The sequence below is a fragment of the Musca domestica genome, unplaced genomic scaffold, assembly GCF_030504385.1.
Source record: "Musca domestica strain aabys unplaced genomic scaffold, Musca_domestica.polishedcontigs.V.1.1 1, whole genome shotgun sequence".
Lineage (NCBI taxonomy): Eukaryota > Metazoa > Arthropoda > Insecta > Diptera > Muscidae > Musca > Musca domestica.
Genome location: NW_026712114.1, coordinates 5,858,257 through 5,879,790, shown reverse-complemented (window position 1 = coordinate 5,879,790; position 21,534 = coordinate 5,858,257). Strand labels below are relative to the sequence as shown.

General features: G+C 38.5%; 1 protein-coding gene across 1 annotated transcript; it reads right to left on the bottom strand.

Moving 5' to 3' along the window:
- Window positions 1-7,159: 7,159 nt before the first annotated feature.
- Window positions 7,160-20,067, bottom strand: LOC101895380 (attractin-like protein 1). Its single transcript, XM_005185441.4, has 8 exons — window positions 19,026-20,067; window positions 13,426-13,683; window positions 13,028-13,333; window positions 11,996-12,964; window positions 9,985-11,890; window positions 8,263-8,349; window positions 8,119-8,200; window positions 7,160-8,051 (listed from the first exon to the last, which is right to left on the bottom strand). The coding sequence occupies exons 1-8, from the start codon at window positions 19,475-19,477 to the stop codon at window positions 7,897-7,899; spliced, it is 4,215 nt and encodes a 1,404-aa protein (XP_005185498.1). The 5' UTR covers window positions 19,478-20,067; the 3' UTR covers window positions 7,160-7,896.
- Between the last annotated feature and the right edge of the window lie 1,467 nt (window positions 20,068-21,534).

The window sequence follows — 21,534 nt, the reverse complement described above, 5'->3', positions numbered from 1 at the left end:
TGACACAGAATTTGACAGGGGGAGATTGAAAAACTGCAACCAACTTCAGACTGCTATAATTTCTAAGCCACTCGTCCGACAGCTGTTAAATTTATTCCAGAGACAGCTCAATATAATGTCTAACAGCGTACAAAAGCATTTTGGTGAGCATTTTCCAGAAAAAAAAGTTAGTCGTGAAGGAATTCTGGCGTGATAGTGTGATTTCTTTATATTGGGCTGGAAAACCACAAGTGGCTATCGTTAGAGCACTCCAGCATTTAAATGTGAATAAATCTTTTGTGTTTTGTACCATCGCTCGTTACCGTGATACTGGTAGCGTAGCCCGACGTCAAGGAATTGGACGTGGTCTGAAGAAAACAGCAAGAAGCGACTTGATCGAACTCGTGAGCTGAAAATATTGAAAAATGAGCACGGGGTAAAGCCAGTGAAGTTCCACAAAGTGCAAGAATTTACACCGCAACAGAAAGAAAATAGACTCAAAAGAGCTAAAGAGTTGCTTCGCTTGGCCGAAAGTGGTGAACTGCTGAATTTGGTTTTCTCCGTCTCCGATGAGAAAACAATCGTTGTCCAGCAGTTTGTAAACAAACAAAATGATCGTTTTTACTTCCCAAAGAGGTCAGCTGAAAATGGGCACTTTCGGTTGGCCACCAGAACTCATGCGCCGGCCATGGTGATGGTTTGGGCCGCCATGACAGCCGATGGTCGCTCTCCGCTCGTATTAATCGACCTCAGCATCAGAATAAATGCCAAATACTATCGCGAAAATATTCCGGAGGGTGTATTAAAGCCTTGGGCACGCAAACATGTTGGCCGCAGATCTTGGACATTCCAACAGGACTCAGCACCATTGCACAAAATGAGGTTCCTCGCTTCATTTCCAGCGCACAATGGCCACCAAAATCTCCGGATACTAATCCGCTGGACTATTGTGTCTGGAGTATTTTGGAAAGCAAGGTTGGCACTAAAAAAAAAAACCAAAGTGTCGATCACCACAAGCAAGCACTTCGCCGGGAATGGGCCAAAATACCGCAGAGCAACATTCGGACAGCGTGTGACGGTTTCATTGGCCGTTCGAAGGTCATAATTCGTGCCAAAATGTGACCAATTCGAACAAATCTAAACATATTCTTTTGCTTTCATTCAATAAAATTTAAAAAAAAAAATTAAAAAATATGGCGTTTGACTTTTTTGCAATTTTTTTATCTCACCTTGTATACCTTAAGAAATTGACCATTTATTTATGCCAATTTATTAAGGCTGGCCTTTTTTGTGAAAGGTATTAGAAGAAGGAAAAAGACGAAAAACGTAAACCGGTTTCGCATTCTACGAGGTTTAATAATTCAAAAATTTTAGCTCTTGGAAAGAGAGATAAGTCTGGCCAAGTTTGGATTTTTTTATACCTTCAGCCATATGTCTATATAGGGTATATATCATTTGATATGGCCAATAGGTGTCTCATTGAAATAACGGTTTTAGACCAAATTCGTTTCAGGACATTTGGAGTCGATCTAGCGTTGTCCGTCCGTCCGTCTGTCTGGTTGGTGGCGGACAATAACTCTCAAAGGGAGTATCCGATTCGATACAAACTTGGTACATCGAAATATTATTACCAAACTTAGATCGAGTTGGGAGATGGACAATATCGGTGCACTCCTTCTTGTATCTCCCCCACAAAAGGTGAACATTTTCAAAAAAAGAAAAATATTTATAATATTTTTGCTCCAACTTTGCAAACCCTTATATTTCGTCAATGCTAGGTCAGGTGAGAAGATGAACAATATCGGTCCACTTCATCAGGTACCTCCCCCCACAAAGGATCAACATTTTGAATAATTATAACTCTCATAAAATGTGATAAATGTGTCCGATTGTCTCCAAATTACACACATCAAAATATTTTTATTAATCCAAGGTCTGGTGTGAAGGTGGAATATATCGGCCCACTTCTTCTGATACCTCCCCCACAAAGGGCCAACATTTGGAATATTTATGAAGCTCATAAAACACAACATTAACATCCAATTCCATTCAAACTTGGAACATATATTATATATTTCCATAAACAGAAGATCTAGATCTGTTATAAAGATGATAGAGATCGGACCATTCCTTCTGGTACCTCCCCCACAAAGGGTCAACGTTTTGAATAACTAAAACGATCATAAAACCAGAAATAAGCATCCAAATCTCTTCAAATTTCACACATACAAACATTTAAATTAACACAAGATCTGTTGTGAATGTGATATATATTTGCGGTAGCCTTCTGGTCCCTCACCCACAAAGATTCATATTTTTCAATACATTTATCTGTCATAAATTGCGAAACAAGTCGGCGATTCTTTACAACTTCCTATGTCTAAATATTTCTCTCAACCAGAAACGCATAAATTTGGATATAAATGTTCGATTTTCATAAAATGTTGACCAGACCAATGTTTTTATCTGTATTAGATGAAGTATGAAAATGGAATACTTAGGTCCGCTAAATCTGTCACGACATGCACATGTTAACATTTTCTTAAAATTATCACATATCTCATATAAAGTGTAGGAAGTAACCATTATAGTCCAAACTTGTCACGTCGCAATGCTTATATCGTTTTTTATACCCTGCACCACAAGGTGGTCTTTGTGCATTTGTTTGTAACAGGCAAAAGGAAACGAGAAAGACCCATAGTTCCTTTTAATGATCTGCATAGAATCACATTCTGAGTCTATTTATGCATGTCCGTCCGTCCGTCCGTCTGTCCATGTATTTTTGTGAACAAAGTATAGTTCGCATTTATTGTCCTATCCAGATGAAATTTTGCACAGATCATTTGTTTGGCCCAAGGACGAACCCTTTGAAATTGGAGATAATCGGTAAAATTTAGATATAGCTCCCACATATATCTTTAGCTTTTACTGTGCACCAAACGTGTAATATCAGCCCAAATAGTATGGAATTTTGCACATACAACCAAATAAGGCCTGAAAATATGTATGCCAAATTTGATCGAAATCGGTTAAGATATAGCTATAGCTGCCATATATATTGTTCATCCGATTTGTTATTTTTGTCCTCCGCAGCCGTAATATGCACTTCGTAACAACAATATTTGGGGAATTATATCAAATACAGCTCAGAAATACATTTGCTAAATTTTATCAAGATCGGTTCAGATTCGGATATAGCTCCCACATATAACTTCGTCCGATTTACCTTTTATTGTGCACCAAACGTCTAATATTTGCCCAATTGGGATGAAGTATGTCAAATTTGGTGAAGATCGGTTCAGATATAGCTATAGCTCTCATATATATTGTTCATCCGATTTGTTATTTTTGTCCTCCGCAGCCGTAATATGCACTCCGTAACAACGATATTCAGTGGAATATATGAAATACAGCTCAGACATATCTTTGCCAAATTTTATCAAGATCGGTTCAGATTTGGATATAGCTCGCATATATATCAAATGGGCAATACAAGTCCGAATTTAAAAGATACAAATGCTTCGGCATATTTAGTCTTTGGAACTTTAAATTATAATTATAATCATAGCGTGTATGATTGAATTCTCCCATAAAAACTTTTAATTGTTATATGGAGCTCTACTAAATTAGCAAAGTAGTGTAGGCCCTGCCCGACTTTAATACTTTCTTTACTGTTTTTTTTTTTTTTTTTTTTTTTTTTTTTTTTTTGGGGGGGGTCCGATACGAAATGGACAATATTGGCCCTTTCCTTTGGAACCCACTCCATCCAATTTGAATAATTTTAACAGAAGTCAAAATATATTTAAATAATCGGAACGAAATATAACAATAATCGGCCTGAATTGTAATCATTCTGACGCGGTGACGAAATAAAAACAAATTCTGTAATCGTACATCATCCACCAACCATCTCAGTGGAAGAACGGGAGCTGACTGGACAAACCACAGTGGTTTTGGCATAACTGATATGAGGTTGTCGAAGCCACTCAAGTTATATTGGCCTCATATTAATATCAGTGAGGAGATCAACTTGTCCAGCCAAACCTTTCGTTATGGACTCAACTCATATTGCTCGTCACCTTCTTTTTCGACTCGAGTTAGAAAGGACGCTGCAGTACTTATTTCTAAAACCACTAGAACGGACCATGAAATGTCTACATTAAACCATGTTGGGCGCCACTTTACAAAAATGATACAAAAGTGAGACTGGATATAATTATGCACTTTATGCACCATAAAATACATCGAAATATTTTTTGGAGACCCAATCAAGTATATATAAAATTCTCTACCAATTTAGCATCAATGGACTATTAAATATAGAGCTTTGAAATTTTTGCCGATATATTTATACCTCGTCTTCTATCAATTTGGTATTTATAAATTCCACTCCTTCTAACTAAAAACCCCTGCTTACTTGTTTCCTTTTGTAGCCCAGTGTAAGTACCACTATAATGTCTCATAGTTCAATTTTTTGTTTTTGGTATTTTTGTTTTGGTTATTCATGGGTTTTGCTTTCTGACCTTCTGCACGGCACACAAAAAGCCTCCAAAATAAAGTACCAGTTATCCAAGTAGGTATTTCACTACTACGACTCTTCATACTCTGGTGACTGATAGGTAATTCCGTACCTGTTGATTCCAATGAAAACTTGAAAATAAATTCACAACATTATGATTTGGAGATTCTTAAAAAAAAATAAACAAAAACTGAAAAAAAGAAAAAAAATACTTAGCAGCAGCTGCACTCATAAACATCGCGCTAATGATATCGATTATGAAATCAATTTACTGTCACACCTCTTCGTGGTTGTTGTTGTTGTAGTAATGTATTGTTTGTATGTATTTAATCCATCCATCCATCCATCCATGCGTTTATTACCTCGTTGTGTCTGCATGTTTACCCTTTAGCTATCTTCATTATTAACATCTGAAAAATTTGTTGGAGCTATGGCTTTGTCGTACGGTGTGTGATTTTTTCATTGTTTGTTGTTGTTTTTGTAAAAAGGTAGTTTGCTTCACATATAATTTTTTTTTAATGCGGTGATCAATAATGTTACCATTTCCAAACCCGAATGCGGAACTTGTCAATTACAAAATTTCAAAATATTTAACAGACATTAAAAAAAGATAACAACTACGTCACAGTCTGCCAGGTAGACGCAAAGAGGACTATATTTTTGTTCAGAACTGAGGACTGGTTTTTATTAAAGGGTCATCAATCCATAGAAGTATTATTTGATTTTTTCTATCCATTGGATCCCTTTCAAGGGTCACCTATTCCCAAAAGACCGACAGAAAGACTTCACATTTTATTAATGGATGACCTGTTGAAGGTCTTCTATCCGTAGATGACCTGTTGATGGTATTCTATACGCAGAGACTTGTGGAAGATCAGTTAAAGGCTTTGTATTCACAGGAGACCTGTTGAAGGCCTTCTATTAATAGAAGACCTGTTGAAGGTCTCCTGTCTGTAGAAGACCTGTTGAAGGTGTTCTATCCGTAGAAGACCTGTTGGAGATCTTCTATCCGTAGAAGACCTGTTGGAGATCTTCTATCCGTATATGACCTGTTGATGGTATTCTATACGCAAAGACTTGTGGAGGGTTTTCTATGAGAACATGATCAGTGAAAGGCCTTGTATTCACAGGAGACCTGTTGAAGGCCTTCTATTAATAGAAGACCTGTTAAAGGTCTCCAGTCTGTAGAAGACCTGTTGAAGGTGTTCTATCCGTAGAAGACCTGTTGGAGATCTTATCCGTAGAAATCCTGTTGAAGGTATTCTAGAAGACCTGTTGAAGGTCTTCTATCCGTAGAAGAACTGTTGAAAGTCTTCTACACTTAAAAGATCTGTTGAAGGTCTTCTATCCATAGAAGACCTGTTGAAGGTCTTCTACCCATAGAAGACCTGCTGAAGGTCTTCTAACCATAGAAGACCTGCTGAAGGTCTTCTAACCATAGAAGACCTGCTGAAGGTCTTCTAACCATAGAAGACCTGCTGAAGGTCTTCTAACCATAGAAGACCTGCTGAAGGTCTTCTATCCATAGAAGACCTGCTGATGGTCTTCTAACCATAGAAGACCTGCTGATGGTCTTCTAACCATAGAAGACCTGCTGAAGGTCTTCTAACCATAGAAGACCTGCTGAAGGTCTTCTAACCATAGAAGACCTGCTGAAGATCTTTTAACCATAGAAGACCTGTTGAAGGTCTTCTAACAATAGAAGACCTGTTGAAGGTCTTCCAACCATAGAAGACCTGCTGAAAGTCTTCTAACCATAGAAGACCTATTGAAGGTCTGCTATCCATAGAAGACCTGTTGAAGGTCTTCTATCTATAGAAGACCTGTTGAAGGTCTTCTATCCATAGAAGATCTGTTGAAGGTCTTCTATCCATAGAAGATCTGTTGAAGGTCTTCTATCCATAGAAGACCTGTTGAAGGTCTTCTATCCATAGAAGACCTGTTGAAGGTCTTCTATCCATAGAAGACTTGTTGAAAGTCTTCTAACCATAGAAGACCTGCTGAAAGTCTTCTAACCATAGAAGACCTGCTGAAGGTCTTCTAACCATAGAAGACCTGCTGAAGGTCTTCTAACCATAGAAGTCCTGCTGAAAGTCTTCTAACCATAGAAGACCTGCTGAAGGTCTTCCAACCATAGAAGACCTGCTGAAAGTCTTCTAACCATAGAAGACCTGCTGAAGGTCTTCTAACCCTAGAAGACCTGTTGAGGGTCTTCTATCCATAGAAGACCTGTTGAGGGTCTTCTATCCATAGAAGACCTGTTGAGGGTCTTCTATTCATAGAAGACCTGTTGAGGGTCTTCTATCCATAGAAGACCTGTTGAGGGTCTTCTATCCATAGAAGACCTGTTGAGGGTCTTCTATCCATAGAAGACCTGTTGAGGGTCTTCTATCCATAGAAGACCTGTTGAGGGTCTTCTATCCATAGAAGACCTGTTGAGGGTCTTCTATCCATAGAAGACCTGTTGAAGGTGTTCTATCCGTCTACTATCCGTAGAAATCCAGTTGAAAGTCTTCTACCCACAGAAGACCTCTTGAAGGTATTTTATTCATAGAAGTTGAAGGTCTTCTTCCTTGTACCGTAATCTCAATCGAGCCGATGAAGAATAAACGATTATTATTTTTTATGGATTTTTTTCATTTATTTTATATTTTCTTTCACTTTTTCAGTTTTGGAATCATTTTAAGTTTATTTGTTTTTGTTTATAAGTTTTTTTTTTCAGTTGTTGTTTTGCATTTCTTCTGTTCAGTTTTTAAGGATTTACATTCTATGCATTCTTCATTTATTTATTTCTTTTGTTTTTTGGATTTAAATATAGTTTTAATAATTATAATTTATTAATGGTGTGTGTGTGTGAGTGTCTTAATCTCAAAGTAATAATAATAATTATGAATTTTATTTTTGTTTTCTTTTTTTGTAACTGTATATGTTGTTGGTTTTGTTCTGTCTTTTGTTTCATATTTTGTTTTATATATAATTTTTTTTTGTTTCGTTTTGTATATTTTTTAAATATGACAAAAAGTTTTTTTTGGAGTTTTGTTTTTTTGTTGCTGTTGTTGTTGTTTTTGTTTTTGTCGGTATCACCTTAATACATAATGTCTTCTTTAGTACAAGTATTATTTATCATTATTATATAATAATTATTTAGTAGTATTAACAAAAATAAGTTACATTTTTATGGTCTAAATAAATAAAATCATCATCATCATCATCATCATAATATTTATAAATTAAAAAATAATAATAAAAAGTTTTCTCTTTTGTTTCTGTTTTCCATTTAAAAAATAAAAAACACATACATTTATGTATAAGCCCTAAATTGTTCACACCTACATCACCGGCATCTGCATCACCTTCATCATCGCTTGCTTGCATTGTTATCTCTATTGTTTCTATTATTATGTACAACTATCAGGGTGCTGACTTTGTTTACGCTTAGATTTTGGCTCTTTTGTGTGATCGATTGATGGACGTCTAGGATTGCCAAGTGTTACTAATGCACTGGCCACAGCCAGGCCAGCTGATTGACCAGGTGGTGCATGCTGGAGACCACCTGCAATGAGAATTGGAAATACAAAATTGTTTAAAAGGACACCAACAGAATTTTATGTTTAAATTACCTGTGGGTAAACGGACTAGAAGTGACAGTACCGCAGCACGATTTCCACTGCAGGGCTCTAAGGCTATGGGACTCGGACAATCCTAAAAAAATAAAATAGAATTAGATATGACTTTGCATCCAAATGTGTTTTAATCGTACGTACCTTTTTACGTTTTTTACTCATATTCGCAATGCCCTCCATGGTCAGTGATAAATCAATATTTTCACGACTCTCAATTTCCACTAGCACCTGAATGGGAAAAAAACATAATTAGGTATAATTTCTGAAATAAATGTGAAATTAATTTAACAATCACTATAAATCTTCGTTGATCTTAAGCAGGTCTTCTATTGCCTCTACTATCTATAGAAACCCTAATGATCTCCTACTGTCTATAGAAGACCTCTAGGTATTCTAATGTCTATAGAAGACCTCTAGGTTTTCTAATGTCCATAGAAGACCTATAGGTCATCTATTGTCTACAAAAGACCTCCAGGTCTTTCAATGCCTTCCAATATCTATAGAAGACCTCTAGGTCTTCTAAAGTCTTTAGAAGACCTCTAGGTCATCCAATGTCTATAGAAGACCTCTAGGTTTTATAATGTCCTATTATCTATAGGAGATATTCAGATCTTCTATTGTCTATAGAAGACCTCCAGATCTTCTAATGTCTTTAAAAGACCTCCACGTCTTCTAATGCTCTATTATCTATAGGAGACCTCAAGGTCTTCTATTGTCTATAGAAGACCTCCAGGTATACTATTGTCTATAGGATACCTCAATGTCTTCTATTGTCTATAGGAGACCTCAAGGTCTTCTATTGTCTATAGGAGACCTCAAGGTCTTCTATTGTCTATAGGAGACCTCAAGGTCTTCTATTGTCTGTAGAAGACCTCCAGGTCTTCTATTGTCTATAGGAAACCTTAAGGTCTTCTATTGTCTATAGGAGACCTCAAGGTCTTCTATTGTCTATAGGAGACCTCAAAGTCTTCTATTGTCTATAGGAGACCTCAAGGTCTTCTATTGTCTATAGGAGACCTCCAGGTCTTCTATTGTCTATAGAAGACCTCCAGGTCTTCTATTGTCTATAGAAGACCTCCAGGCCTTCTATTGTCTATAGAAGACCTCCAGGTCTTCTATTGTCTATAGAAGACCTCCAGGTCTTATATTGTGTATAGAAGACCTCCAGGCCTTCTATTGTCTATAAAAGACCTCCAGGTCTTCTATTGTCTATAAAAGAACTCCAGGTCTTCTATTGTCTATAGAAGACCTCCTGGTCTTCTATTGTCTAAAGAAGACCTCCAGGTCTTCAATTGTCTACAAAAGACCTCCAGATCTTCTATTGACTATAGAAGACCTCCAGGTCTTCTGGTGTCTACATAAGACCATAAAAAACCATCAGGTCTTCCATTGCCTATAGAAGACCTCAAGGTGTTCTATTACCTCTAGGTCTCCTTTTGTCTATAGATCATCAAAGGTGTATTGAGGAAGTAGAGGGTTTCTTCAATAGAAGACCTCCAAGACTGCTATTGTCTATAGAAGACCTCTAGGTCTTGAAGACCTCCAGGATTTCTAATATCTATATAAGACCTTCTGGTCTTCTACCGTCTATAGAAGACCTCCAATTCTTCCATTGTCGATAGAAGACCATCAGGTCTTCTATAATCTATAAGATGCCTCCTGGTCTTCTATTGTCCATATAAGACCTCCAGGTCCTCTATTGTCCATAGAAAACCTCCAAGTCTTCTATTGATCATTGAAGCCTCCAGAACTCTCATTCTTAATTGAAGGTCTTCTGTTGTACATAGAAGACCTCCAGGTCTTCTATTTTCTTATTTTGCTGAGAAAGAATCTTCCATCTCACCCCTCCCCCTCCCATCTCACCTGTGAAAACGGCCGGCTGGCCATTTGTTCCATTTCGACAAACAAACGTTGACGCCGCCTAAACATATCATATTTCTGTTTGATTTTCCACAGAATGGCAGCCATCAGTAGCAGTAATAGGAAACATGTGGAAAATGTTATAAAGAATTGCTGCAAATTCAATTTGGGATATTGCGAAAAGGCTATCTGTATCCATATGGGTGGTTGGAAGTCATAGACCGATACATAAAAGGTCGTCAACGAACTATTGTCTTCGGGTGAATGACCGAAATTAAATTCGGTCTTGGGAAAACGATGACGAAACGTCGAACAATTAATGCCGGTGAAGATTTCATTGATGGGCGCTCCCGCTCGCTTCACTGTGATATTCATTTTGGCCGGCACGCTACAGGTTATTGTGAAATCAGCATCAATTTCCGGTTTGACGGGCGAGTTGCGAAAGTTGATCTTCTGAAAGTGACGATCTTCCTTCTTCGATAAGTTGAATGTAAACTGATAATCAATGGTTAGTTCATAGAAGCACGTTGAGGCAATGGGATCACCGTGATAGTGATTCTGCGAATCACACTTCTCACAGTGATCGCCCACAATGCCCTTGGTGTTGCAGAAACATTTGCCATTGTCCGGATTACATAGATCACCTTGTTTGTTGCATTCACATTTCTGGCATTGGCCGCCATTGATGGGATTTCCCCAATAACCACGGGTACATTTTTCACAGTGCTGGCCATAGGTGAGATCAGAACAGGGTTGGACACATTGGCTGGAACCTTTTTCACATTTCGAATGCCCATTACAGTTGCAGAGCGGACACGAGGTGAAATACCATTGGCCGGCAGGACATTGTTCCGGTTCGTGGGCCATCAGAGCACCACCTTCTATACATTTGCCCAGGCCGGTGTTGGTGCCATCGTCACACCAACCACAGGCCGGATCGTCCAAACACTGGGAACAACTGTTGTAGAAACCACATTGAGCCGTCGATATATAGGTGGCCGTACTGTTACTGCTCAAGGCTGTTAGGGCTGTCGCCGGGGCACTACGACACTTGTAAACATGCGTGGTCCACTCTCGGCATTGGCCATAGGGAAAACTGGCCGTGTATGAATTTCGGTCGACACAACGCAACTCGTTTTGACACCAAATACAGTCGTTTTCCGTGCAATTGTGACAATTGGTTAGGGAGGCGCACGAGGGCGGGCATATGACATCGTCCACGGTGCGATTGCCCAAGGGCGCAACAGCGCCGCCACCATTTGCCCAATGACGACAACGATTGTGCTCGGCTTCCCACATACAGTTGCTGTTGGCGGCACAGGCATGGCAGGTGTGCAGCTGTTCACAAATGGCCGCAGTGCGAAAATCTTCCGATTTTGGACAATTTTCCAAGTGTTTGACATTGAGGGGCGGTGCAAGGGTGGCCACCACAAACTGGGATTTCGATTGCTGGCTCTGTTGCTGATGCTGGGTTGAGGTCTCGTAGAACACTGAGGTCTGGGGTGTGGTGTCGCGGCATCGTTCCTTGCTGCATACCCCATTGCCGCAATAGGTACAACCATACGAATTCGATACACATGACTGACAGTTGTTTAGTTCACGACAGCGCGCCACGTCCAACAATAGCTGTGAGGTCATGGCGATGCGGGATTTGGAGGGACATGCCACATAATCGTATTGTTCCCGGCCAAATATGGCCGATTTCTGGACATGTTTTATTTGTACACATTTGCCCATCTGGACATCCCAGACACATTTTACACCGGGACGGGCATTGCTGCATTTCTCTTCTTTGGTATAGATTTCACAGTGGCCGGGCGTAAAACGCAGCATGTCGTTCAAGAGCTGGCCATTGAAACCGCCATAAATGTAGAGGCTGCCATCGAAAACCACCGAGCTGTGACCGAATCTAATGGGGAGAGAGAAATATTATTAAAACTGATCATCTCTAATGGCTTTCAAAAATGAAAATAAAATTAAAATCTCTTTACCTACCCTGTGGTGGAAGCCTTACCTTGCCAAATCAGCCTGCAGGTGGTCGGGAATGTTTTGCTTGTGCCACGAGTCACAGATCACATCATAGACCAGCAGATCTTGACTGTAACACTTGGCACCATAACTCTCGGCCGTATCGTTGTGGGTATTGCCGCCAAACACCATCATCAGACCCTCATTTACAAAATTCGCCGTGTGCAGCAGCCGGGCACTGGGTGCCGATGACAACAGAGACCAGGTACGTGTGGCCGGTGAATAGGCATACAAACGTGGTGTTATATATTGATTTGCCTCCGATTCGGAGACAATGCCACCATAAACATATATCTTCTCCGTCAACATATCATAGGCGGCACTGTGACTGAAACCACCCTTGACCACATAGCCCGCTGTCTCCACTATCTTCCATTCTCTGGTGTTGAAGTTATACTCCTGCACCGTATTCAAATAGCCATACTGGGGAGAACGACCAAATATCACCACCATATAACGATAGCCATGTTTGTCGCCATAGCTAGGCACTAAAGTGGCCGAATGACCCGTCACATGTAGGGGACCACACATTGCATAGGCGGCCGTGGTACTGGCACATGTTTCATCTGTAATTACGGTGATATTTTCCCATGTCTTGGCCGACATATCAAAGGCCCACAGTTCATTGGTTATGCCTGTGCCTTTGACCACACCACCGTACATATAGATTTTATCGCCATGTACCACCGTTGACATGCCATAACGTTGGGCCGGTATCATGGTACCCTTTGCTGGATGGACTGCTTCCCAAATGTCGCCATTGAAATCGTACGATGTCATTAGGCGACCACGGCCATATGATTCTCCCGATATTATGTACATTGTGTCATGCCAAACGGCAGCGGCATGAGAGGCTGTACCATTGGGTGGAAGCTGGGCATTGACACTGGACCAAATGCCATGGGCCCGCAGTTGGCTGCAATCATTGCCGCCATACTCCTTCTTGCAAATGCATCTGGAAAGCAATAGGAAAATTAGTTATTTACTTATTTCCAATACCTTTCGGAGAAATACCCACCTCTCCTTCTCTATATTACAAACCCCGTGACCCTCCTTCTCGTAACAATTATTCGGACAGGCGGCTATGTTACACGCATCACCGCTATACAATTGATCACATATACAAAAACCATTGCGACACATGCCATGACCCGAACACTCCACATCTTCCGAGTCGCTGGGACAGGCATTCATGCGATATGATAGATTAAAGCCAGACATATTATACGCATCATCGCTAAAGAAATGCAATAATGCTGCACCAGAACGTGCTATAACTTGCGGTACACTACGTATGGAAAAATTGCCTCGGTACATGAGGCCGCTGTAAGGAAAGTGACGCGAGATAATAAAAAGATAACAATTAATCTCTTCTTTTTTTGTTGTTGTTGAAAGATAGAGGACAAGTTCACTTACCTAAAAACTGCCAACAGCGACGAATCAACACTATCGCCATCGTATATATACAAATGGTCCCAGCCACATTCCGTTGCAAATTCTCGCAAATGCATACGTATGGTGGGCGGCGGTGTTTGTTTGCCATGTGTATGATTTGAATGCTGTTGCAGCAGCTGTTGCTGCTGCTGGGGTCTGGCATCGATGAGCCAACTGCATTTAACGCTGACGGAATAATTGCCCCAACCATCGTGTATGACACCACTGGGATGATGTAGTCTAGATTCAAGAAGAAGAAGAAAGCAAAACAATTATGGAAAAGATAAATAAATATTGTAAACAAAGGAATAGTAGTTAAATAAAGATAAAAGTAATTCGCTGTGGAAAAATAATAAAATGTCGCGATGATAAAACTTTTTGCGGAATTTTGAGAAATTTAATTCTATGGCTAATGATGTGGCAATCTGAAAGTTTCCACACTGCAACAGAAGTGAGACAGCCTCCAGATTTTATATAGACGACCGACAGGTATTCTAGAGACCGACAGGATGAACTTTAAGTTTTCTATAGACAACCTTTACGTGTTACGTCTATTTATGACGTTTAGGTCTTCTAAATACGACCTTTTGGTCTTCTTAAGACGACCATTTGGTCTTCTAAAGACGGCCTTTAGGTCTTCTATAGACGGCCTTTAGGTCTTCTATAGACGACCTCCAGAACTGCTAGATAGAGGACCTTAAGGTCTTCTAGAGACGACCTTTAGGACTTCTTTAGATGACATTTAGGTCCTCTAAAGACGAACTCTAGGCCTTCTAGAGAAGACCTCCAGGTCTTCTAGAGACGACCTCCAGGTCTTTAGAGACGTCCACCCAGCCCTCTAGAGACGACCTCCAAGTCTTCGAGAGACGACCTTTAGGATATCTATAGACGACCTTTAGGATATCTATAGAAGACCTTTAGGACATCTATACACGATCTTTAGGTCTTCTATAGACGACCTTTAGGTCTTCTATAGACGACCTTTAGGTCTTCTATAGACGACCTTTAGGTCTTCTATAGACGACCTTTAGGTCTTCTATAGAGGACCTGAAGGTCTCCCAAAAGACGACCTTCAGGTCTCCCAAAAGACGACCTTTAGGTCTCCTAAAGACGACCTTTAGGTCTCCTAAAGACGACCTTTAGGTCTCCTAAAGACGACCTTTAGGTCTCCTAAAGACGACCTTTAGGTCTCCTAAAGACGACCTTTAGGTCTCCTAAAGACGACCTTTAGGTCTCCTAAAGACGACCTTTAGGTCTCCTAAAGACGACCTTTAGGTCTCCTACAGAAGACCTTTTGGTCTCCTACAGACGACCTTTAGGTCTCCTACAGAATACCTTTAGGTCTCCTACAGACGACCTTTAGATATTCTTAAGATGATCTTCTAGAGACGACCTTTAGGTCTTCTACAGACCACCTTTAGGTCTTCTATAGACGACCTTTAGGTCTTCCATAGACGACCTTTAGGTGTTCTATAGATGACTTTTAGGTCTTCTATAGATGACTTTTAGGTCTTTTATAGACGACTTTTAAATCTTCTGGAGATAACCTTTAGATATTCTGGAGATGACCTCCAGGTCTTCTAGAGACGACCTTTAGGTCTTTTTGAGACAATCTTTAGGTCTTCTACATGCGACCTTTAGGTCTTCTATAGACGACATTTAGGTCTTTTATGGACGACCTCTAGCTCTTCTGTAGACGACCTTTTGGTCTTCTATATACGACCTTTAGGCCTTCTATAGGCGACCTTTGGTTTTTCTACAGGCGACCTTTAGGTCTCCTATAGACGACCTTTAGGTCTTCTATAGACGACCTTTAGGTCTCCAATAGACGACCTTTAGGTCTTCTATAGACGACCTTTAGGTCTCCAATAGACGACCTTTAGGTCTCCAATAGACGACCTTTAGGTCTCCTATAGACGACCTTTGGTCTTCTATAGGCGACCTTTAGGCCTTCTAAAGACAACATTTTGGTCTTCTATAGACGACCTTTAGGCCTTCTAAAGACGACCTTTTGGTCTTCTATAGACGACCTTCAGGTCTCCTACAGACGACCTTTGGGTCTCCCAAGGACGACCTTTAGGTCTCCTACAGACGACCTCCAGGTCTTCTACAGACGACCTCCAGGTCTTTTATGGGTGACTTTAGGTCTTTTATGGCCGACCTAAAGGTCTTCTAGAGACGACCTTTAGGTCTTCTAAAGACAACCTCCAGCTAATGTTTATTCCACTTAAAATACGGAAACACCCTAGAAGACCTAATGTACCAAATCCAGGGCGTTTTAACAAAGTATGCAAATGATTATTATTTTTGCAACTATTAACGTCTGTAATCAAGAATTTTTCTTGAGAGATTATCTTATCGCCTCGCAACTTGGAGGTCATCAAAATTGACATTGAATTGTGTAAATCGCACCAAAAACGCTATTCCACATTCCATTCCACAATTGTTTGCACCTGATTAAGGTTTTTTTTTTTCAGACATTTCTTTATTGGTTGGTTTGTTTGCTATTTCGTTGACTTGGAAAATGTTAAATGTTGTGTGGCAAAAGCAGAAACAACAAAATAATCCATGTTGTTCACATTTGTGGCTGAGGGCGTCATTACCACGTAACCCCACCTTTTTGTTAACCTTCGATGTTTAACAAACCTTTTTTTTGGTTTTTTGTAATGAACCTCATGATATGCTATTGAATATTTGGTATTTTTAGGCGATATATTTTACGCTTTGTTTGTTTTCAATTCAAAAACAGCAGCAAAAAATAAAATGAAACTGTTGGTGGTGGAAAAGGTTCATGACAATGATTGGTCAAGGCATTGTTTTTTTTGATGTGGAGGTAGATATTACAATAAATAATTTAATAATAATAATATTTTTGCTAATTTTTGGCAAAGAACAAAATATAAAAATATCTGAATGTTTTAAATAATACTTTAACAGAAATAACTACTAAGAGAACTTATGATTGGATTTGAATATCTTCCATGGTGGAATTGTTGGTCAAGTGAAAACTTCAAAGAGATCCCAAAATCCATGTTGGAAACAAATTAACTTTAAAGACCATTACTCGTAATATTTTGCAAATGGCTTTTGCTAAATATTCAGTAGACCTTAAAACTTGCTTTTTAAAGAAAAATTTTGAAGTTGTTTATAAAGCCAAATATGCTGAACCCCCAAGGGACTTTCAATGTAAATTTTTCAATAAAACTTGTGTATTTCTGAAATTCTTACCCACGTGGATTTAAAAGTCCATTGAAAGGCGGTTGTCGGAATTTTTGCAGAGTTTTGGTTTGGAAAATAGATTTTTTAGAGCGAATATATTTCCCAATTACTTTTATAGATTTTCAAATATCTCTCCCTGCAACGTGGATTTATGAAGATTTTTTGTAAATTCCGAAAATTATCAAATAGCTAGCTAGTCTGGGATAATTTCCAAATGCCTAAAAATATTAAGTTTTTAAAATATTTCTTTAGAATTCTTTAAGGCCTTGCAGCTTGTATTTCAATATAGGTTACGAAGTCTCCTCAAAATCCCAATAACAAGGATTTTTTTCATTAAATTTTTAGGATTCTTAAAGGTTCTTCGTGGAAGGGCTTATGAAACATTAAGTAGTTTTTGGAGTCGATTCAAAAGACCAAATGGATTATTTTAAAACTGATTGTGAAATCATTATACCGTTTTTATAACAGATCCTGTGTTTATAGAAATATTCAGATATGCCAAGTCTACTTTATGGAGTGGACCGATATTGTCCATTTTCGCAACTAACGTAGCACTGACTCAAATATTAGGATTTGCAAAGTTGTAGCAAAATCGGATTATCGTTTCTTTTTCTGTGCAGAAAATATATTTTTTTGAAAATTTCGACCTTTTGTGGGGGAGGTATCAGAAGGAGTGGACCGATATATTCTATCTTGACACCAGGCCTTTGGTTAAAAGAATTAGTGGGATGTGTGAAATTTGAAAAAAAAGGACTCTTACATCACATTTTATAAGAGTTGCAATTGTTCAAAAGTGTGACCCTTTGTGGGGGAGTTACTTGATGGAGTGGACCGATATTGTCCATTTTCGCAACTAACGTAGCACTGACGCAAATATTAGGATTTGCATAGTTGAAACAAAACCGGATTATCATTTCTCTTTCTGTGCAATTTTTTTTTTTTTTTGAAAATTTCGACCTTTGTTGGGGAAGGTATCAGAAGGAGTGGACCGATATATTCCATTTTCACACCAGATCTTGGGTTATTAAAATTATTGGGATGTGTGAAATTTGAAGACAATCGGACTCTTACAAAACAATTTATAAAAGTTGTAATTATTCAAAATGTTGGCCCTTTGTGGGGGAGGCACCTGGCCTAGCACTGATGCAAATATTTGGATATGCAAATTTGGAGAAAATCGGTTGATCTTTTCTTTTTCTGTGCAATAAATTATTTTCTTTGAAATTTTTGACATTTTGTGTGGGAGGTACCAGAAGGAGTGACCGATAGTGCCCATATTACGATGTACCAACATTGGATCAAATCGGATACTTCCTTCGAGAGTTATCGCGCGCACCAGCCAGACAGACGGACGGACGGACATCCCATATCGACTCCAAATGTCCTGAAACGGATTTGGTCCAAAAAGTCCTAGGGTCTAAAATCGTTATTTCAAAGAGGCACGTTTTGGACGTATCAAATGATATATACCCTCCCTCTGTAGCCATATGGCTGAGGGTATAAAAAGTTGATTCTTAATCAATACATCGTGGAAATATTTTAGGCAAAAAAATGTGGACTTTTAAGGTATATACATCAGCTAAAGTATGGTCTAAAACTGCTGTTTTTAAGAAGATATTTCAGGAGAATTTCATGGCGTATATTTTAGATGAATTTATGATCTAAAAAAATAGTTTTCAAGAATATAAAATCATCAGTTTTAATGAAAACACATTTAAAATGCATCTAAAGAAATTCTAAATTCGTGAATTTTCCTGATCATATTTCATGAAACCATAATGTAGCTTTAGGGTGTTTCAGGTGTAGCGTAGATCTGTTAGGAATTTATTTTGTATATTTGAAGAATTTTAAGATTCGAAATAATGATTCTTAAGGAAGTAATTCTTATGAATTCTCCCGTCTAAAAACGAGATTTTAGGCGATTTTAAAAAATAATCATATTTCAGTTGCATATCAGGCTTTAAACAGTCTTCCAACAGGTACCACACACAAGTACCAAAACTCCACTACAACATAATCAATACAACGACCATCATTAATAACGCTTTTCACTTTGCAGCTCTCCAAAAACATATTTCATTGTTAAACAATTAAGACCAATCATCATTTTGGCCGTACTAACTAACTAGCTGGCTGGCGTGAATGTGTGCGTAGTTTGCGTTCTAACTTATTTTAGATTAGTTAGACCCTCTTTCTCTGTCTCCCTCACTCCTTCACGGCCACCACAAACATGAATCATAAAATTTATCAATTTGGTCAGAATTTCACCCTTTACCTAAACCATTAAACAAAAACAAGAATAAGAACAGAAGGTTCAATGGAGGTGTGCAATGTACTTCAGCATAGCTGATATGGATACGTACCTTACTTTACCACCACAAAATTGGCATTCTGGACCTTGCCAACCATCGGCACAGATACATTGGCCATCTCTACAGCTACCATTATTTTGACAACCACCGGCTGCCGTACAATTGTAGGCTGTCACACGGGCCAAACTGCTGGAGCATATGTGGAATAGGACAAATATCAGCAGCAATAGATATTTTCGCCGATATTTGCTATTAAATGAACGGGCCGTTGAGGCTGGAATATACTGTTGCTGGTGTAGTAGATGTTGTTGTTGTTGATCTTGTTGTGTCTGCTGCTGTTGCTGGTGCAGTTGTTCTTCTTGTTGTTCGTCTGTATGAAGTACATAACAACATTGCTGTGCTCTTGCGGAACTATTGCTGTGACGGCGGGTTCTATAATATTTTGCTCGGTCTTCTTCTTCCGTGTCGTCCAGTTTCAGTGTTGTGTTGTTCACACAACACATTTTTGTGAAAGCGTTTAAGCCCTACTTAGCTTTTCCCTCTGTCGTCGTCTCGTCGTTGTCGGGTGCCGTGGCTATCGTAACGAATGATGCGGCGGCTGCTGCTGCTGAAGATGGTTGATGGTATAATTCTGGTTGTCGTCTTAATGTTTCTTATGTTGTTTGTTCTCCTGCACCTTTTTCCATTCACATCACACAAAAAAACACACACACTGACTGAGCAAGCACCAACAACAACAATTGTTTTGTTACATACGTTCGTCGTCGCGATTTGTTGTTGCCACTATTGCCTGATGTTGTTGGATATTTGTTCATGCAATAAAAAAATCTGTTTTTTTCTTCTGCTTCTTCAATCACCTCACTTTTTCACTTGGTAGTCAAAGAAAACTGCACTTGATAACGTTGTAATACTGCCCGCGTTAAGTTACACTTCCCGAACGAGTTAATCAAGACCATTGCTTGTTTTGTTTCTATTTTTATCAAGTTTTAAACATATTTTTTATGTGGAAACTGTGGAAATTTATTGAGTTTTCTGTTTTTATTGATGGCTTTCTTTTTTCTCTTTCAAGGGCTCCACAGACCGAAGATGATGAACTAATCGATTGGTGGGAATTGAAAATCGATGTTTATCTTTCTAGGGCTATATCAATCGAAATGAAGACATATCGATTAAACGTAATAAACGATAGAAAGGTTGTAAATGATTATATTTTCATAAAAAATAGTTTTTGGCCAGTTCCAGAACGGCAATGATATAAAAGTTTGTACTTTTTTTAATTCTCCCATAAAAATCGCTTTTGTTTCAGTGGTCTGTTCCAATACTAGAAGAATAAGGAAGTATTTACTACGTTAGCCCATGGTACAATGAATTCAAGGTAGGGCAGAACAACCATATGATTTCAATTTTTTTTATTTTTCTGGCTTAATATGTCAACTTCATATGTTTATGTGTGTGTATTTTTTCAATAATAAAAAAATTGTTCAGGAAATATTCAAATTTGGGTGTTTTCAAAATGCTTATTGCAACGTATGCATCGACAAAGTCTACAGTTTTTGTCGCGAAATAAACCATAAGAGATATATAGAACATAATTTTGAAAAGAAATGTTGACCTTTTATTCAGTTTTCGCGGTTTTAAATTATTTATTCAAAATCAATGCAACAAGTTGTTTGCTTTTTTATTGTTTTGATAGCAATTCTGACATTACAAGCCAAACAGGTAGACCTCTATACTTGCAATTTTTTCAAAGTTGACCTACCTTCTCTTCATTGTACCATGCGTTAGCCTATTTTTTACTCTATGATGTAAAAACAAGGCAAAACTAGTAGATTCTGTAAGAGAGTATTAGTTTGGAACAGCGGTGCGGTGTATGGATAGAGCTCTAGCTTCCGAACGAAATGAAGTAGGTTGACACAGTTTTACTAAATCGAGTTCGGATATGGGCAATATCGGTTCACTCCTTCTGGTACCTTCACCAACGAATTGTCAAAATTTTCAAAGAAAATAATTTACTGCACAGAAAGAGAAAGGTCATTTGCGAAAATGGACAATATCGGTTCACTCCATCAAGTACGTCCCTCACAGAGGGTCAAAATTTTGAGTAATTATACCTCTTATAAAATGTGATGTAAGAGTCCGATTGTCTTCAAATTATACACATCATAATATTTTTATTAACACCAAGCCCAGTGTGTAGATGGGATATATCGTTCTACTTCTTCTGGAACCTCACCCACAAAAGGGTCAAAATTTTGAATATTCATGAAGCTCATAAAACACGAAATTATTCCATTCAGACTTGGCACTTCTCAATATTTCTATCATAACAAACTATGTTATAAAGATGATAGAGATTTAACCATTCCTTCTGGTACCTCCGCTACAAAGGGTCAAAGTTTTGAATAACCAAAGCGATAGCAAAAATCGTATGTAAAATTGCAAATTTAATATACATATGGATAAAATGATATCACATATGTAATAAACACTCCGTCTGATAGAGCCATAAATCCTCCATAAATTGCCATTTTACTACATATTTTTGCTTAAGTTTTCCTTA

What these genes read in the sequence shown, in the direction of transcription:
- LOC101895380 (XM_005185441.4), bottom strand. Translation starts at nt 19,477, where the DNA reads ATGTGTTGTGTGAACAACACAACACTGAAACTGGACGACACGGAAGAA. An exon ending in CTGCAGGCTGATTTGGCAAG is followed by an intron (nt 11,891 to 11,995) that starts GTAAGGCTTCCA and finishes TCTCCCCATTAG; the next exon opens with ATTCGGTCACAGCTCGGTGG. An exon ending in TCTAGTCCGTTTACCCACAG is followed by an intron (nt 8,052 to 8,118) that starts GTAATTTAAACA and finishes TTCTCATTGCAG; the next exon opens with GTGGTCTCCAGCATGCACCA.